The following is a 24,737-nucleotide window of genomic DNA, read 5'->3' as shown; positions in this document are numbered from 1 at the left end:
CTTTTTATAAGTGAAAAGTGACCGGAGGGGAGCTAACCTACCCCCACGCCGTTTTCTCCCCAAATGCATCAGATAATAGTTTTGAGGTAGACATTTTGTAAAAAACAGTTCAAAGTTTAGATAAAAAAAAAGATTCAGTGTCGATACAGCCCCACAGGGTTGGGGGCAGGCGTTTTAAGTTATGCCCTGTGGGGCATAAATGGTTGTTATGAAAGGGATGCTCGTATAAACTTCATGGAGGGCTAATTTGATTGGAAATGGAAAGTTGTAGTTCTCTCTTAAGAGTCAAAAGTGACCGGAGGGCAGCTGCCCCCCCCCAGACCCGATTCCCCCAAGTCCATCAGATAAATATTTTAGATTTGGCTAAAAATAGTTAAAAGGCTAGATAACAAAAACTCTGGTGTTAATACAACCCCCCAGGGCCCGTGGACAGGCGTTGTAAGTTACGCCCAGGGGGTATATATGGTCCTTATGCAAGGAATCCTCGTAAAAACTTCAGAGAGCGCTTATTTGTTTGGAAAATGAAAGTTTTAGTTTAAGTTTTAAGAGTCAAAAGAGATCGGAGGGCGACAAGCCCCCCCCCAGGCCCTTTTTTCCCATATGCATCAAACAACAATTTTGAAATAGCAATTTTGTTAAGTGTAGTTAAGAGTTTAGATAACAAAACTCTGGTGTCGACAAAACCCCCAAAGCCCGGGGGCAGGTATCGTAAGTTATGTCCAGGGGCATATATGGTTCTTATGGAAGGGATCCTCGTATATACTTCAGAGACGGCTAATTTGTTTGGAAAGTGACAGTTCTTGTTCACTTTTTAAGTGTCAAAAGAGATTGGAGGGTAACTAGCCCCCCACGCCCTTTTTTCCCAAATGCATCAGGAAAAATTTTGAGATATCTATTTGTTAAAAATAGTTAAAAGGTTAGTCGATACAACCCCCAAGGGCCCGGGGGCAGTCGTTGTAAGTTGTGCCCTGGGGGCATATGGCTCTTATGGAAGAGATGCTCGTATAAACTTCAAAGAGGGCTCATTTGATAGAAAATTGAAATTTATAGTTCACTTTTAGAAATTAAAGAGAACCAAGGGCAACTAGCGCGCCCCACGCCCTTTTTCCCAAAACCTATCCGATAAAAATTTTGAGTTCAAATATCAATTAACAAAAACTCCGTTGTCGACAAAAACCCCCAGGGCCCGGGGAAAGGCATTGTAAGTTATTCCCTGGGGGCATATATGGTTTATATGGAAGGGATGCTCGTATAAACTTCAAAGAGGGTTCATGTGATTGGAAATTGAAATTTAATGTTTACTTTTAGGAATTAAAGATATCCAAGGGCAACTAGCCCGCCCCACGCCCTCTTTCCCAAAACCCATCCGATAAAAATTTTGAGATAGCCAATTTTTGAAAATAGCTCAAAAATCAATTAACAAAACTCCGTTATCGACAAAAACCCCCAGTGCCCGGGGAAAGGCGTTGTAAGTTATGCCCCGGGGGCATATATGGTTCTTATGGAAAGGATGCTCGTATAAACTTCAGAGAGGGCTCATTTGATTACTTAGATCCTCCCACGCCTGGGGGCGCACAGGGTCGTGACGCTTGACCTCCAACTTGACCGATCTTGAGCCAAAGTTAAAAGCTCGTTCAGAGTGGTTCAGAATCTCGTTGCCTCTTTCTCCAGGGATCAACCAAGTGTGCTGCGTTGTCTTCCACTCCTTCGAATGCTGGTTGGGGTCCAACTCCGTAAATCGTGTCGGAGTCATTCACTCATGCGGGTCATATGCCCCCATTACTTCCATATTCTCATTCTGGTCTTGTCAGTCACCAGTGGCTGTTCGGTATCAGCCCTTATCTGGACTTTCGTTACTCTTTCGGTCCAATGTACCACAAGGATTCAACGCAGGCAATTCTCGAAGCTAAGTAGTTTTTTCTCAGCATTCTCTGAAAGGCTCCAGGACTCGCATTCATATAAAAGGACGGAGAGTACATTACTCCTAAACAATCACAATTTCAACTTCTGAGAGTTTTTTCTACATCTTCAGGTGAGAAAATGCTCCACCCGCATGTGCTATGCGTAACAAGACTTCTCACAATTCTCATCTTGGGTAATTGTGCTACCGAGGTACTTAAATTTTCTGACCTATTCTATACCAGTGCCTTCGTATCGAATGCCAGCTGCAATGGTCGTCACAACTCCGTTTGAAATACTTTTCGTTTTATCAACATTAATCTTCAGGCCCATGGGGGCAGCTTTCGCTGCTAGTTCATTTAGACTATGTTGAATGTCCTCTTGGCAGTGAGCTGCGAGAGCAATATAGTCAGCAAAATCGCAGCCGTGTATTTAACGCTCGGGGCTTAGTTGTATGCCTCCTCTAAAGTGACAAGCTCGAAGCACAAAATCTATAAGTAGATAGATATAGATAGATATTTATTTCGAGAAATTACTATCACAAGCCCTGAAGGGCCGAATTCGAATTTCGAAGTCCATAAAAAACAAACAAGCAAGAAAATCATAACAAAAGCGCAACAACTAAAAAATTGGTAACCAATGCAAAAAAAATAAAAATAAATACATAATTAAATATCGGAATGTTATATGATTCCTTTGTCACTTATATTAAAAACTGCAAAATGGCAACTAGTTAGAAAGATAAAACTGATAAAACTGAAAAAATAAATAATATACACATTAACAAATGTTTAAAAAACAACATAAAAAGGGGATAGGGAACAAAAAAAGAGTATAAAGAAAAACGAGCTGTTTCTTTTATTATATAAGAGAAAAGAAAAAATTTATGTACAAATTAACCACTATTTATTATGTCAGTAAAAAAATTGATAAAATATTTCTTATACCGCAAGGTAGTACAAAGAATGGGAGATAAGGTGGGGATAGGCTGGGACACAGTTCGTGGAGGACGATTTCTATCTGGTACATGGTAATCGCAGTACGGGGGTTCAAAAGTGCCAGCTTACCAAAACGGAGGCACAAATCATTTCTTCGTCTCTCGAGGGTCTCCAGGTTTGAAATATTTAACAAATGCAAATATGGTATCATGCCCTCTTTAAAAATAATTCTTAGAGCTCTCTTTTGGACATTTTCAATTTTTTGTGTTGCTTCATAAGAGTGGTATGTGTGTCCCACATGACGAGAACATTCTAATTTGGGACAAACGAAAAAAATGTATACCTGTAGTAAATATGATTGAGGGCAACTAAGTGTATTTGAAGGGATTAGAAGGGAAAGCAAGGAGTTCACTTTTTCTAGGAGCTTACTTATTGGGATATTCCATTTCAAATTGGAAGAAATTGTAACACCAAGGCGTTTAAGAGATGTGACAGAGGTTTCAGGAGGAATATGAGCAAGAAAAAGGGGAGGGGATTTAAGGAAACTTACTGAGACTATTGCGGGTTTAGAAGGGTTAACTGTCATGTCAAGGGAAGAGGTCTCACAGGCAATATCTTGGACTATGCCCATTGGGTTGCTAAACATGTTTTTATGACATATCTCTAAAACTGTCAAGTCATCGACAAATTTCCACCTATTGTCATAAAGGGTTGAAAGGCTGTTAATCATAAGAGAAAAAATGAGAGGGCCTAGAATAGTCCCCTGAGGAATGCCATTAAATATGGGGAGATGATCTGAAAAACAATTTAGATATTTAGCTGCGTGAGATCTATTAGAGAGAAAAGAGGCAAGGAGGTTAACCAGGAAAGTTTCAATGTAAAATTCATATATAAGTTTATCTATGAGTAAATTGAGGTTAATCAATTCGAAAGCTTTTTGAAGATCAATAAAAATCAGATTAAGCCAAGTGTTAGGTTTTTCAAGTAATTTACCCATGGTATCAACAAGATGGATCAAGTAATGAGAGGTTTACGTGGATTTGAGATTACCAAACTGTCTAAGATCAATGAGGGGGAGGACTTTCATCTTAAGCCAGTCTGCGAGAAAACTTTCATACAATTTTGAAAAAATCGAGGTGAGGGTAATAGGATGAATTCCATCAAAGCCAGGTTTCCCATTTTTTTTTTGATTGGAGTAGTAAAGCCTTGTTTCCAGTATTGAGGGAACTGTCCAGATTCGGTAATTTTATTAAACAGGGTGGATAGGGGCTTAGAAAGTTAACCAGTGAAAGCTTTAATCAGAGGAACAGGAATATCTAAAGGGCAAATGCTTGATCGTTTTAGTTTTTCAATTTTTTTTACAACATTAAGTGGAGAGATATGTGGGAGTGAAAAAGGATCAGGAATATCTGGAAATTCGTAAGATAGTGGTGGAAGACTCTGGACAATAGAAGCCAGAAACTTATTGAGGTTATTAGCTGTGGTCTTTGGAGGTTCATTTATATTAAAATTTAGTTGTTCTTGACTCTTGCCGGTAAGTTTTTTAATTTCAGAGTACCAGTTCTTTGGTTTATCATGGCACAAGTATTTAATTTTATTTTTATAATAGGCTCGGGCAGCTTTTCTAATTTGACTTTTTAATTCCTTTCTTAACTTATTTGCTTCAGCTAAATTACCCCTCTTAAATAAGCTTATTTTCGTGCGGATTAATATTTTTATGTGATTATTTATGCAAGGTTTATCACTGGAGCATTTTCTGATATTTTTTTTTCTGGGAAATAATGAGTAGGAATCAATTAGTTTTTTGTGAAAAATCAAAATTTTGTCATCAAGGTTATTAGAATTATAAAGGTCTGACCAACTTTCACTGGTCAGCCATGATCCAAAAGAAAAAAGGCCTGTGTCACTGAGGGGACGGCAAACCCCAATGGAGGTAGTAAAGGAATGTTCAATGGTTGAGGAGGGAGAAAAAAGAAGACAATAGTGGTAACTGCCTCCTGGCGGTGGCAGTGCTTGCGGGGAGTTGTAATACTTACTCATGTTTGAACAAATAACATCCAGAGAGGTGTTACCTTTTGTTGTAGATATTTTAACCAGTTGTTTAATATTAAGAGAGGTGCAGATAGAGTCTATCCGCAGGTCATTCGCATCGCCAAGTAAGCAAATACAAGCGTTCGGATACTTTGATAACACAAAGTCAGCACTTATAAGAAATTGTTGGATAAATTTGCGTTTCTGGTCAATACTTTGGTTAGGGGAATGATAAAAGACAGCGGTTACAATTAAATTGAAAGGGCGGGAAGTACTTTCGGTCTAAGGCTCAGCCATAGAATTTCATCATAATCTGATAAGTTGGGGGTGGGGATGAGTTTAGGTTGGAGGTTATCTCGGATAAAAAATAATATACCACCCCCATTTTTCCCGAGGGGGTGATCGAGAGGGCGAAGCTTTATAAACTGAGTATAATTGCTGATTTTTAGGAAATCTGGGTTCTGGGACTGAACCTCTGTCACAGCAATAATATTAATTTTATGACTTTCAGAGATACCCTCGAGTTCACTAATTTTGTCAAAATTCAGGCTCTCAGCATTGGTAAGTAGGAAAGTTGGAAATTTAAACCGATTTGGGTATTGGGATTTTTTTTCTATTCGGGAGGGAGTTATTTGGGGTTGAAGTTTATGAAAAGGATGATGTGGGTAAGGGTGTGGTGTTGAGGTATTATTGAAAGGCGGTACTGGACTGGGCCCGAGAGAAAAGGAGGACAGCGAACAAATTATGGGAATATTATTAAGTTGGGATGGAACTATAGTGGAATTCGTCTTACTATTTGAAGTTTTAGAAACCCTGCATGGATGTGTTACCTATGGATCGTTCTGCCTGCTTACTCTTAAACCAGAGTCATACTGGTAGGGTAGCCAGGGGGGATAAAGTGCAAGGGAAGGGAGAAAGGTTTCCTGGTTATCTGGGAATAAGTCAAATTGGGAGTGTTCTTTATATGGGGGTGGGGGGGGGAGCAAGATGATGCTGAGGGAGGGAAGTACGGTGGGGGTTGTCTGAGAGGGGAGGGGTTGGGTTTGTTTTGGCAAATAACGGGTGGAGTCCAGAACCGGTCGGTAACTTCTTGGACGCACGTAGAAGAACAGAGTCAAAAGGAAGTTGATTTTCGGGAGGAAAATGAGTGAGGGGGGGGGGTTTGGGGATGGTCCGAATTGAGTAAAGTGAGGGTGGGGGTTGGACTGACTGAACAGGCGTAAGCACTTGGGGCGGAGGATTGTTTAGAGGGATGGATTCCTGAGGTATACTACGCTGTATCGGGTATGCAGGGGGATAAGACTGAAAGTCGAATGGAACACGAACTAGGGGAGGGGGGGTCGTGAATATTTTCGGCGTCGCCCTAAATAACGTTGGGTTACCTTGTTACCTTGACTGGTAACAGCTGGGACAGCCCAAGTTTGTGCACGTATTTTTTCGAATAATATCGGAGAAAGTAAACATCCTTGACGTACACCAGAATCGACAGGGAACCACTCTGACAGCCCATGCTCCGTCTGGACTGCACAAACCTGTGTAGCATACATGGTCTCAATCATATTCACAATTTTCAGAGACATTCCATACGCTAGGAGAATTTTCCACATTGCCTCTCGGAGCACAGAGTCAAATGCTTTCAAGAAGTCTTTAAACATTAAAATAATGTGCACTTGCCATTCGTTTGATTCCTGCAGTAGAACACGTAAGCTAAATATCAGATGGCAGGAAGAACAATTTGGATAGAAAACATGTTGCTCATTCCTTAAAATTAAAATTTATCCCAAAAATAAAAATTTTGAGATAACCATTTTGGTAAAATAAGTTCAAGGTTTAGATAACAAAATTTTCTGTGTCGACATAATCCCCAAGGGCCTAGGGGAAGGTGCTGTAAGTTGTGCCCTGGGGGTGTAAGTAGTAAGGGTGTATAAGATTCGAATTACACATACAATTACACATGAATTGCGCAAGGAAAACCCACGCGTGTGTCATTACACTTACACGTGAATATTCTAAAAAGCTTGGCAAGGTTTTTGTTATTGATAAGAATTGCACAATGAATGTATCGTTTGACGTAGACATTTTTTAGGAGCCAATCAGAGACACATTGGATGTTGCAGTCAGAATTGTTTGATTGACATTTGCAGAAAGGGGTTAGGGATTTGCGGATTGGAGTGTAACTAGAGAGTAGTTTGTTATTAAAAAAGTGGACGCTACAATCAGAATTGTTTGATTGACATTTGCAAAAAAAGGGGTAAGGGATTTGCGGATTGGAGTGTAACTCGAGAGTAATTTGTTATTAAAAAATTGGACGCTACAATCAGAATTGTTTGATTGACATTTGCAAAAAAGGGGTAAGGGATTTGCGAATTGAGGGTTATCAGTTAAGATAGCCCCTTGCCATGGAACATAGCAATCTAAGTGAATCCAGTGCATGTGAAATTGAACCAGCATATCTGATGATGGAAGGCCGGAAAAAAATTTGACTTGACCTAGCTTTACTTCTTCGATGTGTACTGTATAATACACAAGTGATGTTTGGACAGTGTTGTCAATTTAAAATAGTTTAACGTTATACTATACGAAGAAGTTGATACTAAGAGGGGTGTAGATGACAAGAAAGGAATTGTAATAACGGATAGCTTTACTTCTTCGATGTGTTCCGTATAATACATAAGTGGTGTGGTGATGGCAGAAGGATCTCTTAGAGTACTTATAGTGCTGTACGGGAGGCCGAGCTGCTAGCGGAAACCCCGTGTGGATGAGTTGAAATAAAAAATTTTAGCAAGAAATGGCTGAAAAGTGTTTTGGGGGAGATGGGTTGATTGTGTACTGTATAATACACAAGTGGTGTTTGGACAGTGTTGTCAATTTAAAATAGTTTAACGTTATACTATACGAAGAAGTTGATACTAAGAGGGGTGTAGATGACAAGAAAAGAATTGTAAGAACGGATAGCTTTACTTCTTCGATGGGTTCCATATAATACATAAGTGGTGGGATGATGGCAGAAGGATCTCGTAGAGTACTGTTATTGATGTACGATGGGCCGAGCGGCTAGCGAAAACCCCGTGTGGATGAGTTGAAATAAAAAATTTTAGTCTCTTTCGGCTGTTTGAGTTTTTTTTTGGTCTGTGTTTGTCTCTTTGGGTTGTGTTTCTCTTTGGGTTGTGTGTCTCTTTGGGCTGTTTGTGTCTCTTTGGGCTGTGTGTGTCTCTTTGGGCTGTTTGAGTCTTTTTGGTCTGTTTGAGTCTTTTTGGTCTGTGTTTGTCTCTTTGGGCTGTGTGTGTCTCTTTGGGCTGTGTGTCTCTTTGGGCTGTTAGAGTCTTTATGGTCTGTTTGTGTGTCTCTTTGGGCTGTTAGAGTCTTTTTGGTCTGTTTTTGTCTCTGTGGGCTGTTTGTGTCTCTTTGGGCTGTTTGTGTTTCTTTGGGCTCTGTGTGTCTCTTTGGGCGGTTTGACTCTTTTTGGTCTGTGTGTGTTTCTTTTGGCTGTTTGTGTCTCTTAGGGCGGTGTGTGTCTCTTTGGGTTATGTATGTCTCTTTGGGCTGTTTGACTCTTTTTGGTCTGTATGTGTTTGGATGGGCGTGTTGTGTCTCTTGGGGTTGGTTCTATTTCTTTGAGTTTTTTATTTGTCTTTGGGATTTTCGATTCTATTCGTTCCGTTTGTGTCTCTTTTTGGTATTTTAAAAGAATTTTTCTGTGTTTGTCTCTTTGGGCTGTTTGAGTCCATTTTTGCTGTGTGTTTTTTGGGGCTGTGTGTGTCTCTTTGGGCTGTGTGTTTATCTTTGGGGTGTTTGTCTCTTTGGGCTGTTTGAGTCTTCTTTTGTCTGTTTGTGTGTCTCTTTGTGCTGTTTGAGTCTTTTTGGTCTGTGTTTGTCTCTTTGGGTTGTGTATGTCTCTTTGGGCTGTTTGTGTGTCTTTGGGAAATGTGTGTCTCTTTGGTCTGTTTAAATCTTTTTTTGGTCTGTATGTGTTTTTATTGGCGTTTTTTGTCTATTTGGGCTGTGTGTGTATCTTTGAGCTTTGTGTGTCTCTTCGGGCTGTTTGAGTCTTTTTGGTCTGTTTGTGTCTCTTTGGGCTGTTTGAGTCTTATTGGTCTGTGTTTGTCTCTTTGGGCTAGTTTGGCTGTTTGTGTCTCTTAGGGCCGTGTGTGTCTCTTTGGGCTGTGTGTGTCTCTTTGGGCCGTTTAAATATTTTTTTGGTCTGTATGTGTTTGTATGGGAGTTTTTTGTCTCTTTGGGCTGTGTGTGTCTCTTTGGGTTGCGTGTGTATCTTAGGGCTATTTTAGTCTTTTTTGTCTGTTTGTGTCTCTTTGGGCTGTTTGAGTCTTTTTGGTCTGTGTTTGTCTCTTTGGGCTAGTTTGGATGTTTGTGTCTCTTAGGGCCGTGTGTGTCTCTTTGGGCTCTGTGTGTCTCTTTGGGCTGTATGAATCTTTTTGGTCTGTATATGTCTGTATGGGCGTTTTTTGTCTCTTTGGGCGGTGTGTGTATCTTTGGGCGTTGTATGTATCTTCGGAATGTTTGATTCTTTTTGGTCTGTTTGTGTCTCTTTGGGCTGTTTGAGTCATTTTGGTATATGTGTCTCTCTTTGGGCTGTTTGTTCTCTTGGGGCTGTGTGTTTCTCTTTGGGCTGTGTGTCTATTTGGGGTGTTTGAGTCTTCTTTGGTCTGTTTGTGTGTCTATTTGGGCTGTTTCATTCTGTTTGGTCTGTGGTTGTCTCTTTGGGCTGTTTGTGTCTCTTTGGGCTGTTTGCGTTTCTTTGGGCTTTTTGTGTCTATTTGGCCTGTTTGAGTATTTTTGGTCTACGTGTGTGTTTTTTTGCTGTTTGTGTCTCTTAGAGTCGTGTGTTTCCCTATGTGCTGTGTGTGCCTCTTTCGTCTGTTTTAATATTTTTTGTCTGTTTGTGTCTCGATTGTCGTTTTTGTCTATTTGAGCTTTGTTTGTTTATTAGGGCTTTTCGTTTCTGTTGGGTAATAGTTTGTCTGTATTATGGTTAGCTTATCTTATGTTGCTGCTTTTGTCCCGGGAGACAGTTTGGTTTTGTGAGGAATGTGTCTGGTTCGGGGGGCTATGTGTGTCCCCTTGTGCTGTTAGTTTCGTCTGGCGGCAAGTTCGTTTTCTGTCTGGTTGTATCCGTATTGTGCAAAATGATTTCTTATTTGGAGTTTGTTTGTATGGTTTCTGTTTTTGTCTATTTGGGTTGTTTGTGATTCTTTGGGTTATGTGTGTCTCTTTGGGCTGTTTGAGTCATTTTGGTCTGTGTCTGTTTCTTTTGGCTGTTTGTGTCTCTTAGAGCTGTTTGTGTATCTCTTGGATATGTGTGTTTCTTTTGGCTGTTTGATTCTGTTTGGTCTTTTTGTTTCTTTTAGGACGTTTTTTGTCTATTTTGGCTGGTTTTGTCTCTTTTGGGTTTGTGTGTCTCTTAGGGATGTGTGTGTCTCTTTAGCCGGTGTGTGTCTCAGTTTCAGATTTGAATCATAGAATTGTATTTTCCATAATTTTCTTACAAAAAACTAGAGTTTACGGCCAAAAACCCTTATTAGCTCAGATTTTATAGAAATAGTTCTATTTTTCGATCCGAAAATAGACTAAAGTTTCAGATTTGAACCAGAGAATTGTATTTTCCATAATTTTCCTACAAAAAACTAGACTTTTAAAATGGACATTGCAAAAAAAAAAAAAATCCCCACCGATTCCAAAACATTGCAAAAAAGTGAGCAGTATGAGCGGAGATTCCACACACAAGTTTGTTTCAACTCCAAGTTTTTCAACCAGACTGTTTTTCGAGCCAAAAATAGACTAAAGTTTCAGATTTGAACCAGAGAATTGTATTTTCCATAATTTTCTTACAAAAAACTATAGTTTACGGCCAAAAACCCTTATTAGCTCAGGTTTTATAGAAATAGTTTTATTTTTCGATCCAAAAATAGACTAAAGTTTCAGATATGAACCAGAGAATTGTATTTTCCATAATTTTCTTACATCTTTGGAAATGGTTAACGATAACAAACATGTTTTCGACCAGATGGGTTTTTGAAAGCACATTCAGCATGGCGTGAGCTATTTTTTTTTTTTTTTTTTTTTTTGCAATTGGCATTTTTGTCTGATAACAGGTACCATTCATTGCAATCATAGCTCTAAAAAAAAGAAGGAGGGATGGGAGCGGGGTGTCTTAGAGTACTTGATTCAAGCTTTTACCTTGAGCATCGATGTTGTTAGCAGAATTTCAAAAGGATTGTTTATGAGTGCTGGCATATCTCAATCATCAATCAATCAATCATTTTATTAATACTAAACTCTATTACAAACGTAAAGAAAAATTATTTGGCCAAAGAAGCTTGGCTTGTTGTGGGCCTTACAACATAATAAAGCACTAAAACAACCATAAATATTACTCTAAATTAAACAATATATATGAAATAAAGATTAAAGAGAATAAACACTACCATATAGTAAAAAAAAAAAAAAAAAAAAAAAAAAAAACATAAGGGAAAAACACAAAAAGGAGAAACACTAGGAAAAGAGAAAACAGGGAAAATAAACGAAGGAGAGAGAAATGAGAAATTACTAAACTGGAAAGACACGACAAATAACTGCCTTTGCAGACAGAAATAACGGGACATCTGGTGGGATTGAATTCCATAACTGAATTGATTTATAAACAGCAGACCTCTGGGCTGCTGTAGATGAACGTTTGGGCAAAATAAGTCTACAAGAAGAACTAGGTAAAAAATTAGAGTACCTGAGCCTGTCCGTGAAAAAAATTTCTGCAGAGGCGGTGGAAGTGTACCTAGAAAAGCAGATTGCGCTAAATAAAGATTACTTTTACCCACAATACGATCCAGTGGAGCTATTCGAGTATCATTATAAAGATCAGAGGAAGGATAAAGCCAAGGGAGAAGAAAAGTAGCCTTCACTGCCCTATTTTGGGTTGTTTGAAGTGAGCAGAGAAGAGATTCATTAGTATTGCCCCTGACAGAGCACCAATAACAAAGTTAAGGAAAAATAAAAGCATAACAAAGAGAAAGCATAATATCTGGAGAGAGAAATGAGTTAACCCAGTGCAGCATTGAAGACTTGCAGAGGATAAGGGAACGGGTGTGAATTATATGAGGTTTAAAAGAGAGAAAACAGTCAAGATACACACCAAGAAATTTCACCATATCAGCTTGCGGTATAACGTCGTTCCCATAAGTCAAGATGATTGGCTCCCTTACGTCTCTCATACGATAAGGGGTCCTGAAGTGTACAATGGCACTTTTTTGGCTGTTGAGAGTCATACCATTTGACCAGCACCAATCTTTTACTTTATCAAGTAGACCTTGAGCTAGGGAAGTGGCAGATGGCAGGTCTAATGCAGCAATGGAAAAGTTACTGTCGTAAGCAAAAACAATAGGCTGCGCAAGAGGATGAAGACCATTAACAAGATCATTAATGAAAATTAAAAACGAAAGTGGTTCAGGCATAGAGCCTTCTGGGACACTCTTCAATATAGGTTAAGTAGTGGAAGAATTACCATTAACTGAAACATACTGAGACCTTCCTGACAGATAAGACCTTAACCATTCTAGTGGGACTCCATGTACTCCAAATGAAGATAGTATAGACAAAAGAACAGAGTGGTCAACCATATCAAAGGCCTTTGAAAAGTCAAGAAATAGACCCAAAACACACAAGCCCTTGTCCAGATTAACACGCACAAACTCTTTTGCATCTGAAAGTGCATACGAGGTAGAGAAAGTGGGACGAAAACCATACTGATGGTTAGTTATGAGAGAATTTCCTGCAGTCGTATTAGTACTAAAAACAAATGAAGAGAGTCTACGATACACTACTCTTTCAACAACCTTTGAGATGACAGGAAGAAAAGAAACGGGTCTATAATTTGAAATTAGAGATGAATCACTTTGTTTATGTAAAACTAAAACATTAGCAACTTTAAATAAATGAGGGAAAACACCAGAAGAAAGAGAGAGGTTAGTTATGTGTGAGATGGGGTTAGAAACAAACTGACAAATTTTTTTAAGAACATTATTACTCAAACCAAAACCATCAACTGAACGGCTACTTGGAAGCTGGGAAATAATACTATAAATTTAAATATCACAGCATGAGGATAGGAAAAATTACTTTTCTGCTATGGGAAAACTACTTATTCTATTCTTGAGTTCAATGGGAGCCGAAGGAAGAGTGGTGAAATACAACTTGAAGGCATTTTCTGAAGAATTTTATCCACAATAGATCCATCAGCATTCCTGTAATGACATGGGGGGGGGACTGTTTGAGTTTCTCGCAAGAAATAGCTTCATTAACGACATTCCAAACCTTTCGCAAGTTCCCCTTACACTCATCAATTCGACGCAAAAAATAGAGCTTTTTGGCTGCACATACTGAAGTCGTAAGTACATTTTTATAATTTTTATATTTCAAAAGATCATCCTGTGTTTTACTTTTACATGCAAGCTTAAACAGAGATGCCTCTATACGTGTAGCATTGATAAAACTTTTAGACATCCATGGGCCTAAGGATTTAGACTTCCTTGGCCTCTGCCCCGGAGGAACATGTTTATCCAGCAGAGCTCCCATACGAAGCACAAATAAACTTTTTTAACATTCAACATCATTAGATTCAAGAACACTAGACCAATCATTGCTCTGAAGACTAATAGTTAAATTAGAAATTTGGTCGTGATGATATAATTTAGGTCGTATGATAAATTTAATTTATTTTTTTTTAATGCAGTAGTTTTTCAGTAAGGACACTCGATATCCTAAAAGTGTTTGATTCAAACTTTTACCTTGAGCATCGATGTTTATGATAAATTTAATTTTTTTTTTAATGCAGTAATTATTCAATTAGGAAAGTCGATATCCCTATAATGTTAGTTTCAAACTTTTACCTTGAGCATCGATGTTGTTAGCAGAATTTCAAAGGATCGTTTATGAGTGCTAGCGTATCTGATGAAATAATTTAGGTTGCTCAAAAGTCGACAGGAATGGGATTGTTTTGAGGGGGGAATTTTCCATGGAAGAGGGGAGGGTATTTTTACGTAAAAACAACTTCAACCGTGGACCGCAATCAGAAATTAAATTATAAAAAAGTTTCTTCAACTGAAAGTAAGGAGCAACATCAAAACTTAAACGGGTAGAAATAGAGGCTGTTTCCAAAGATTTAGGATTCATTAACTTTAGTGTTGCCAGTCAAAAGCTATGAGCTTGAGAATATTGCCTGATTATCGAAAAATGAAGAAACACCCACCAAAAGTCGACAGGAATGGGATGGTATTGAGGGGGGAATTTTCCATGGAAGAGGGGGAGGGTATTTTTACATGAAAACAACTTCAACCGTGGCCCGCAATCAGAAATTAAATTATAAAAAAGTTTCTTCAACTGAAAGTAAGGAGCAACATCAAAACTTAAACGGGTAGAAATATAGACTGTTTCCGAAGATTTAGGATTCATTAACTTTAGTGTTGCCAGTCACAAGCTATGAGTTTGAGAAAATTGCCTGATTATTGAAAAATGGAGAAATACCCACCAAAAGTCGACAGGAATGGGATTGTCTTGAGGGGGGAATTTTTCATGGAAGAGGTGGAGGGTATTTTTACATGAAAACAACTTCAACCGTGGCCCGCAATCAGAAATTCAATTATAAAAAGTTTCTTCAACTGAAAGTAAGGAGCAACATCAAAACTTAAACGGGTAGAAATAGACGCTGTTTCCAAGGATTTAGGATTCATTAACTTTAGTGTTGCCAGTCAAAAGCTATGAGCGTAAGAAAATTGCCTGATTATCGAAAAATGGAGAAACACCCTCCAAAAGTCGACAAGAATGGGATTCTCTTGAGGGGGGAATTTTCTATGGAAGAGGGGGAGGGTATTTTTACGTGATAACAACTTCAACCGTGCCCAGCTCCCCGCAATCAGAAATTAAATTATAAAAAAGTTTCTTCAACTGAAAGTAAGGAGCAGCATCAAAACTTAAACTGGAAGAAATAGAGGCTGTTTCCAAAGATTTAGGATTCATTAACTTTAGTGTTGCCAGTCAAAAGCTATGAGCTTGAGAAAATTGCCTGATTATCGAAAAATGGAGAAACACCCTCAAAAAGTCGACAGGAATGGTATTGTCTTGAGGGGGAATTTTCCATGGAAGAGGGGAAGGGTATTTTTTCATGAAAACAACTTCAACCGTGGCCCACAATCAGAAATTAAATTATAAAAAATTTTCTTCAACTGAAAGTAAGGAGCAACATCAAAACTTAAACGGGCAGAAATAGAGGCTGTTTCCAAAGATTTAGGATTCATTAACTTTAGTGTTGCCGGTCAAAATCTATGAGCTTGAGAAAATTGCTTGATTATCGAAAAATGGGGAAACACCCTCCAAAAGTCGACAGGAATGGTATTGTCTTGAGGGGGAATTTTCCATGGAAGAGGGGAGGGGTATTTTTACATGAAAACAACTTCAACCATGGCCCGCAATCAGAAATTAAATTATAAAAAACTTTCTTCAACTGAAAGTAAGGAGCAACATCAAAACTTAACCGGGCAGAAATAGAGACTGTTTCCAAAGATTTAGGATTCATTAACTTTAGTGTTACCAATTAAAAGCTATGAGCTTTAGAAAATTGAATGATTATCAAAAAATGGGGAAACATCCCTCCAAAAGTCGACAGGAATGGTATTGTCTTGAGGGGGGAATTCTCCATGGAGGAGGGGAAGGGTATTTTAGTAGAAGTGACCCTATAACTCCGAACAGCACCCCATATATGGGCATAGAGTCATTAGGGAGAACACGTGGTTAATGGGGTCAATGACCTCTTTTTCCAAGGTCGATTTATTTGTTGTTGTTGTTGTAAGTGCACGCTCGAGGCGAATGTCAAGGTGTCCAGAAATAGGAAACAGCATTTGTTGTTGTTGTTGTTTTGGGCAAGTGCAAGCTCTCAGCGAATGTCATGGTGTCCAGAAATAGGAAACAGTATTTGATGTTGTTGTTGTTTTGGGCAAGTGCACGCTCTCAGCGAATGTCAAGGTGTCCAGAAAAAGGAAACAACATTTGATGTTGTTGTTGTTTTGGACATGTACATGCTCGAGGCGTATGTTAAGAGTTTCCAGAAATAGGAAACAGTTAGATCACGTGTTTCCTTCTCAGCCAATCAGCGAGTCGGTTACATCCCCCTTCTCAGCCAATCAGCGGCCTGCTTACATATAATTTTCCCCATTACATAACAATTCGCCCTTGAGATTTCGTATATAACGGACATGCAATGTGATTAAATTATCAGAAAGTATTTTGACACAGTGTAAACAACTAGAATGGATAATATCGATGAATTAGAAGCCTTGGCAACTACAATTTACCATGTAAGTTCCGTTTTAGTACATTTTCAAATTAAATTATTTTCCTTGGACATCCTCCAGTATATTCAGCTAAAACGTAAATATATTCCTTTACCCCAACCCCCCCCCCAAACCATACAAACATCATTATAATCAATGGAAAACATAAAATATATTCTTTTTACCCTAACCCCCTCCCACCATTGTTTTACAATCCCAAATTCTCGCAAAAAGAAATAATTATCCTTTCGTTAAATTTTGGCCTTTCTGAATTGTAATCTTTTCTCTAACTGAGACATCCATCGCTCTGTTGTTATTAGCCTGCTCTGATTTGACACAAGACTCCAATATGAGGCCTATAATTAGCTTTCACACTTTTCCGGTGTGTTCACGCTATCGGTCTAGTCAAAGGGTTTTGTTTTGACTGTCAAATTAAAACAGTTTTAAGCAAAAAGAGATTGCTGTATATTAAGCTTGTAGTTTCGTAAATGTTTATGTGTCAAAGAGCTTGTGAAAGAGATTGTTTACAAATTAATTTAAAAAGTATATAGAGACCATACTTTGACCGGGCGGCTGCCCAACGAACTAGCGTCTAAAAGCGTCGTTGTTAGTAAAGTAGGTCACGGGGGAAGGAAATGCCTTCAATTCTACCGCCATCAGTGTAAAATGAAAACAAACTATTTCTTCGCATTAAAAGTAAGGGTCTTGTATTTGTCAGAGAGCCGGTGAAAGAGATTATTTTCAAATTAAGTTTAACAATATATTTAGAGCATTATGTGAAAGGGAGGAGGGGGCAATACATTGCTTCTAACAGCTTTGTTGTAAGTAAATTATGTAAAGGGGGAGGGCAATGCCTTCAATTCTACCGCCATCAGTGTAAAATGAAAACAAACAGTGCAGGGCTGGAAAAGTCTTTGTGAGTTGCATGAAGCTAATATTATGTAAAAATTGAATAGCATTTTAACCTATGTTTGCAAAATATAGGCCTACAGGTCGATGGGTTAACGATATAATTTAAAGCCTACAGACCGGAAAATTTAATATTTTTCTAAATGGTAAAAATAGAAACAATGATTCCTATCCTATGGCTATACACTACTGATTGTATAATAAAAACGTTTGATTTCTAAGCCTAATATATTTCTCGCGAAATTTTTACTTTTGCTTTACTGAAAAGAGATAAATGGTTTTCTAAACAAAATTATATGGACGAGGGTACTAACTTTTCTTTCTGTAAAAAAGGGACACATTATTTTGATACTAATTTTCTCTCTTCTTTTTCAGGCAAATTGTGAAGAATGCGTACCCCCTACTTCCATGAAATCCAGAGGGGGTGAGGCAGCCCCATTAGTGCCAGCCACAATGCAGCCTGACAGAAAACATAAGAGAGAGTGGGCGGCTAACTACAATGCCGAAGCTACGCAAGATCGTGAAATAGCCGTCCCAGCCGCGCAAGAACATAGCGCTGCCGCCCCCCCCCCCCTCCCACACGCACAACCTGGTCCTTCGGGCACCCCAGCCCCGACGGATTATGCAAATGTAAGCATTTTTTCCTATCTTTCTATTTCTTCCAATGTTTTTCATTTCACTATTTTTCAATCCCAATATAAACTTATCTCAGCGGGATATTAACCCCTCACCCCCACCCACTTTTTTAAATTTATCTCCCTCGGAGATATCTATATGTAATTTTTTTGCATATTAACCACTCTTTTATAATATTCGCTATAGCTTAGATCTCTAATAATCTACTAGTTTTATTTAATTTCTCTTAGTAATCACCACTTTTGAAAATCAAAATGCTATTTTTTTCTAGTCTTTTTAACTTTCTATATTGCTCATACATATATTTTTAGGTACAATTGAAACATCGACTGCTCATTGTCATCAAATTTTGAGAGAGATTATCCCATATGGCAAATATTGTCGTTATAATTTAAGATGAATATTTCTATCAGGACATGTTTCACTCTTACATAGAATAAAAGAAATCCAATGTCCTAAATATTAATTTTACAGACAATTTGTTATCCACTATTTCAGAAAACACAGAATTACGCAAAGGCCATTGAAACCTTGATTGAATAAAACCGCTAATGTAAAACAAAACAGGAAAAGGAGATGCCAAAATTATTTATAACCTCGCGCGGAGAGCTTTATGTCAAAACATAGTGGTATAATGCCTAAGAAGTGAGGGGAAATTCACTTAACGGTTCTCAACATTTTGAAGTTTAAGCTCGTTCATCTATCCTTCTTAATTAAACTCCTGTGTTTACTGAACCTCTATGGAATTAGAAATATTTCAACTTTTTGAGGCATTATATAAATGGCCGGGAGTCACGGAGCCCGGAATGCGCCGGCGGGTCCGGAAAGCACCGGGGGAAGCGCCGCTGGGCCCGAGAAGCGCCACGGGCCAGAGAAGCATCGCGGGAAGCGATGCGGGCACGGTTAGGGAAGCGCTGGGGGAAGCGCCGAAAAAAAAAAAAATAAAATTAGTAGGGATGATTTGAACACTTTGAAAATAAGCTATTTTTTTTTGAACAAAATCAAATTGCAGTCTTCCATGTAAAGCGGCATTTTAGATTGTATTTATCTTATATTAAGTTGGATTTTCTTTCAGTTGAATTAACCAAATGTTACTATGCTCATACTGCTACTACTACTACTAAGCACTGACTTTAAATAATAATTCAAATTTTAACAGTAGGAATGATTTGAACACTTTGAAAATAAGCTATTTTTTCATTTATAGTTCGGACGAGCATTGGTCCCCTACTCTCCGTCCAGTGAAGAAGAGGAAGAACCAATTCTAACACCACCAGTGGAGATTCAGGACAACGAAATCATTAACTCTATTGAAGTACCTTTCGATATTGATGAGTTTTAAGCTGATTATTTCAATGTAGATAATAGCACAGTTGAGCTGGTAGACTTGAGCCAAAATACACTACAGCCTTTAAACGAATTAACTGGGAACCCTTCTCCTCCTCCTCCTCCAGCCTTCGATACCCTAACTAGTCCACTTCAAACAACTGAAGTGGAACATAGCCCAAATATTGTTGAACAACTTGGGGGAGGGGGTACATCTTTCCCCGATTTTCAATTGTCGAATACAATATTAAATAATATAGTTGGTTTCACTGCAACGTTTGGAGATCCTTTTAATACACTTATGGGGGGAAATTTTGTTTTTGACCCTGTAGAAATTGTGCATGCATATGTAGATAAAATTCGTGCACTTCTGGAGAACCAAATTCAATTGTGGGGGGGTAGGAATTCAATTAAGGTTTCCATTGTTTTAAAAGTGTTCTATTTAAATGAGGGAAAAATTGAAGTTTACTATCATTATGTACATTCCGAGATGCGTTTGGTTTATTCGAATTTGGAAAATTTTGGGGGTGTTTTCATGGATTGGGTGGATCAAATTATAACGCATCTTGAGAACTTTAATGAAAATGGGAGTGGCTATTTAGTTCTTTTTGTTGAAAATTTAAGTGTTAATATTTGTAAATTTAAGAAAGTTTTTATTTTAAGAGGGGGTGGGGAAAAGGCAGTAGTTTTAAATTATAATCCAGATCTAGTAGGTTGTCATGGTGTCCAGCGGATCTGTTTTGAAACAGATCAAAAGTGTTTCAGATATGCATTCCTCATATTAGCATTCAAGCCTCTAGCTCGGGATGCTACTAAGACGAATTTAGACAATTGGGCTATGCATGGGAAGGACGGGTCCGATTTCCCAGTTGTAGATTTCTCATGCTTAGAGGGAAAATACCCAGTAACGCTTCGATCCATTGATATTTTTGAAAGGGCTAATGTCCACTTAAATATCGGTGCTACTGTGGTACAGTATGAAATAGACTATGAAGATGGGGCTTGCTCTATAAAGAAAGGTGTGGTCGTTCCTATCAGGGACCCGTCATTTCATGTGGTTAAACGCTGTGGTTGGGTACTTTACGGGCCGCCTAGTGGACTAAATATCATTGTCCCTTCTAAGCCTATCAGTGACATTAGTCGGGTTATAGGGAGGGATAAAAAGGGATGGGAAGTACGTTTGTACAGCCTAACAGGTCTCTCCAGATTTTGGACTGAACTAAAGCTGCGAAATGACATGAAGCAGTGTAGTCGCCATGGCTATCAGACAGTAGAAACGGTTTCAGGAGATAGGGCAGTTCTACGATTCAAAAATTTTCAAAACACCCTTCTCCAGTGCAACAAAATATCTTTGGATTGTGAAGCTAAGCTGGTGGAGGTGAATGACCCCAAATATCCAAACCGAGTCAAAGAACATCTGGCCATTGCAGTGTCCTACGCCCAGGCGCAAAGAGATAGTTCTAACACCATGCGGTTGTTAGAAATAGTAGAAACATTGGATGAGGGACCCGAGTGCATGGTCAAGGCATTGACTAAACTGATTGGCACGGCTAATGGTGCTATTTCTCGTTTGAGAAATACCCATTATCCAATGGTGCTGTCTGCGGAGGATCGTCTCGCGATTAAAAATCAAAAAATATGTTGGGTTTGTGTAAGGGGGGGGGATCTTGTCATGGTGATGACTCCATGCCCAAACTCAGCCATGAGACCCGAGAACCCCTAAATAAGCCTCAATAGACGAAATGAACCAAATGAGAGAGATATCTTGACAAAATCCTGATCATCGAAAATAAATATACAAGACAACACAGGTATAAGAAAAACTAAGATTTTATTATTAAAGAAGAGAACTTTTTAATTAATAGTTAATTCATATAAACTCAATATTTAATGATTATGATTCATAATCGAAGATCAATTCTTCTTTTATAATTGAAAGAAGTAAGGTTTATCATTATTTAAAGAAAGCAAGCATAATAATTAGTATACTAAAACTAATATGTTCCTGCTTAAAGGAAATTAATAATAATATTAAAGAGTAGGATATATATGTATATATATACCCATTCACTAAGATATTAACATAATAAAATTAAGAAAGAGCAAGGAACATATTAGACTTACATTCTGCATGCATACGAAAAGCTTGCGCAAAGTCAAAACCCCAACTGACGTCTCTCGTCAGTCTCACCCTACATCAAAAGATATCTTCCCCTTATTTGTCAAACAAACGTAGCTAATTCAACCCTTCCAAGAAAAGCGTTTCTATTGCAAAATAAGGAAATTGCATACAGGGAAAGGATTACAAAGATAAGTTTATTGTGTTCAATACCCTGAAAGGGCATTGGCTTAAGCCGGATTCATAGCAACTTGATATTAATTTTAAAATTAGGAGGACATTTCTTACAAATCCGACCTTGTAATATAAGCTTGCGTAAAAGTTTTTAAAGTTATTATTATGCTGATATCTTCAAATATCCACAGAAAACTATTATGGTCCTCCCACTCAACGGCGCTGGCCTTTACAAGGATAAATCACCAAACAAGAAAACAGACAAACACAGAATTAAATACATAATTGGTATACATAATTAGTAAATCAATTGAATTTTAGGCTGCAACGCTATTGAATGAGTAAGTGACCAAGAAATTGTAAGACTATTAATAGACAGAAGATTATCAGCTGAAGGTAGCTTCTGTTCGCTAGCCTTTAATGATTTAATAATATTTTATCATTTGCGGTACTGGGTCTATTTTCCTCACATCTACTATCGTGCGTTATCTTTTAATTAATTAACTTAGAAAATTTTTACAAAACGATTCACTTTACTTTTCTTCAATCCCATTGAACAGAATAAGGGAAACAAACGACTATCATTTTTGTTATAAGTAAAAGGTTCTAGAAGGTCAAATATTATTTAAAGGTAAATAGTCTTATTAAATTATATATATATTTTTTTTTCTATTAATTATTACATACATTATTGTTATATTAATTGGTGCTTAAAAGTTAATAGAAACTCAGTATCTAGGGAAGAATCACACATAACCCAAACATCAAGCTAAACATAACCAAACCATCTATCACAACTAAATCCGTCACCGTCTTTCTAAGTTAAGTACTACTTCTACATCTATTCCGTTGGGGCTAAGGGCAAGAGAAGAAAGCAAGAAAAGATCAATTCTAATGAATTGCAATTTTGTATTTTCATTCAGTGACCATACTCAGTTGACCAGTTCACTCTTAATTTGGAATCAAACTTCTCGTCTTATGAATTTGTGGTTTTCTAATAATATTGGAATCCTTTTGCTACAATAGCATAATTAACTAAATTAACTTATCCGTCAAGTCCCACACAAAAATGCAATTTAGTCATTTACTTTTTTCTCAGAGGTTTAAATAAATGTATATATATATATATATATATGCATATATTTTTTTCTTTTTCTGTTTATTATTTACGCGGTACACAATTAAAAATTAACAAATTCCTTAATAACGAAGGCCTTATTTTCAAAAACACAAAAACTGTCGAGTTTTCACAACGTTCTCTCGTAGCCGGTTTGGCTACTGAACAATAAATAATCATGAAATAATTTTTAGTTGCCTGGAATCATCACTCTAGGCAAAACCTATCAAAATAGATGGTTAAGAGTGCGCTTTTTGGTTTAGCATAGAATGGTTATTCGGAGCACATTTTATTCTATACAGAACGTCATCAATCTTTTAATAACACTTGAATAATAGGAACGAACCATGAAGAGACTTTATCAAATATCATATTCTTTTTTTTTCAATATCCAGCTCATCAAAATTAAAAATGAGGTAGAAACTATGCTCACCGCGGCTTGGCCACTACTTCGGGGTCCCAGGGTCACACTCGGCCTGTGGGGTCAGTATCCACTTATAACCTGGTGGGCGTATCATATATAGAGCTCCTCTTTTGAGCACGGTTGTCTTTTGACACATCCGGCTCTTTCAATAAATCAATATTAAGTCTCGTCTCGGGATCCCGTAATTGTCCGTGGTTTAATTCCTCAGCTTGCAGACCTAAGTAATCTACATTAGGATTACTAATAAAAAAATATGCCCGCTGCTAAAATTTCTAGTTCGTCAAGAACCAGATACAAGGTCTGACTGCTGTCTATTATCTCTCGACTTGGCCTCGATAAAATATTAAGTATCATCTTAATCTAAGGAATATGTTTCATGCATCTATAAAGGATTATCCACAATAAGTAATGATATCGGGTACATCTTTCTAGAGAGATCCCAATTTTTACATAAATATTTAAATTTCTTAGCATCCGCATAAATATTACACAATCTTCTCCAAATAATACTGAATCTGAGAGCTCTTCAGAGTTTTACATAAGCCGTATGGCTTCCTAATGATAGAAGACTTCTTGGAAAATGGTTTAGATAAAACTCTACTAAAAGAAAAAGAAAAAAACGACTCCCATCCTTCTGTCATCTTTTTCCTGACAAAAAACAGCCCCGACCCCATTTTCAGAGGAGTCAACAAATAATTCAAAATCTTTTTCAGGGTTTGCCATATGAATTACGAGTTATTTGTCCAACTAAGGAAAACCAAGCGATCTCTTGCTCTTCTTTCGATGCCCACGATTGGGTCTTCTTCAATAGTTTTATGAAAGGAGTTATTAATTCATGATAATTAAGATAAAAGCATTTATTTTTAGTTGAAGTCCTAGTTGAGATCTTAATTCAGAAATATTTTCTGGCCTTACTAATTTTTCAATAGCATCTAATTTAGGTAATTGAGGTCTAATTTTGTCACGTGACACTATGAATCCTAATACTGGAATAGATTCTTTAAAAAGTCTACGCTGACAATTTAATGTTATGAGTTTTTAAACGCGCAAAGAATCTCTTGAGATGAAATAAGTGCTCATTAGGGTTTGAAGGTTATTTTAATAAATATATAATCGAAAAGTTGAAAATGAAGGAACGGTAGCTTTCTGGAATTCATTCATCCATGAAGCTAGCGAACGCTTTTGCACAAACATACTACTTTGTGGTATTTTTGTGTAGTATTGGCTACGACCAGTTAAAAGTGATAGAAATGAAAAGATTTTCAATAATTCTCATCAATAGAATTTTGAAAAAGCCACTGCGCATGTCAAATTCACTATAGAACATTCCCTTTGACAAATTTTGTAAAATTTCAGAAGTTCGAGGAATTAGGAAGACTGTGCCTTTCTTGTTATTATTAACTGTCCGTAAATTAATTAAAAATCGAGTATTTTTCTGTTAAGAGCCTCACTTTTACTGACAGAATGTTTCCTTATAAGGAAAAGAGGAGAAGGGAAAGGAGATGCCCTTTCTTCTACTATGCCGGATTTCAGCATAGCTTATATATGTTCCTCTAGCACTAAAGCCATTTAATGAGGGATTCTAAACTGCTTAGGTAGTTTAATTTATGTTTCAAGTGGTACATCAAGGCTTAAAAACCGTTAAATCATTTATACATTGGTCATACACTTGTTTAAAAAAGCAATTGTCACTATTTAAGACCAATTGAACTAGCTCTCGGAAAACAATTATTTTTGTAAGATTAAAGGTTAAACGTTGAAAGGAATTCATCATATTCTGGTTTTGGAACAATAATTAAATTATGACCAACAATAAATGATATATTTTCTG

The 24,737-nt window shown here is 37.6% G+C and overlaps 1 protein-coding gene across 1 annotated transcript; it reads right to left on the bottom strand.

The window, feature by feature from the left end:
* Window positions 1–2,130: 2,130 nt before the first annotated feature.
* On the bottom strand, window positions 2,131–12,091 carry LOC148953520 (uncharacterized). The gene is made up of 3 exons (XM_089087993.1): window positions 12,026–12,091; window positions 6,259–6,556; window positions 2,131–2,291 (listed from the first exon to the last, which is right to left on the bottom strand). Exons 1-3 carry the CDS (start codon window positions 12,089–12,091, stop codon window positions 2,131–2,133), a joined length of 525 nt encoding a protein of 174 aa, XP_088944119.1.
* Between the last annotated feature and the right edge of the window lie 12,646 nt (window positions 12,092–24,737).

This window comes from Artemia sp. Qi Xiang Cuo, chromosome 4 (assembly GCF_049724085.1).
Source record: "Artemia sp. Qi Xiang Cuo chromosome 4, ASM4972408v1, whole genome shotgun sequence".
Classification (NCBI taxonomy): Eukaryota; Metazoa; Arthropoda; class Branchiopoda; order Anostraca; family Artemiidae; genus Artemia; species Artemia sp. Qi Xiang Cuo.
Note: the sequence above shows the minus strand (reverse complement) of the source record. Positions and strands in the feature narration are given on the sequence as shown.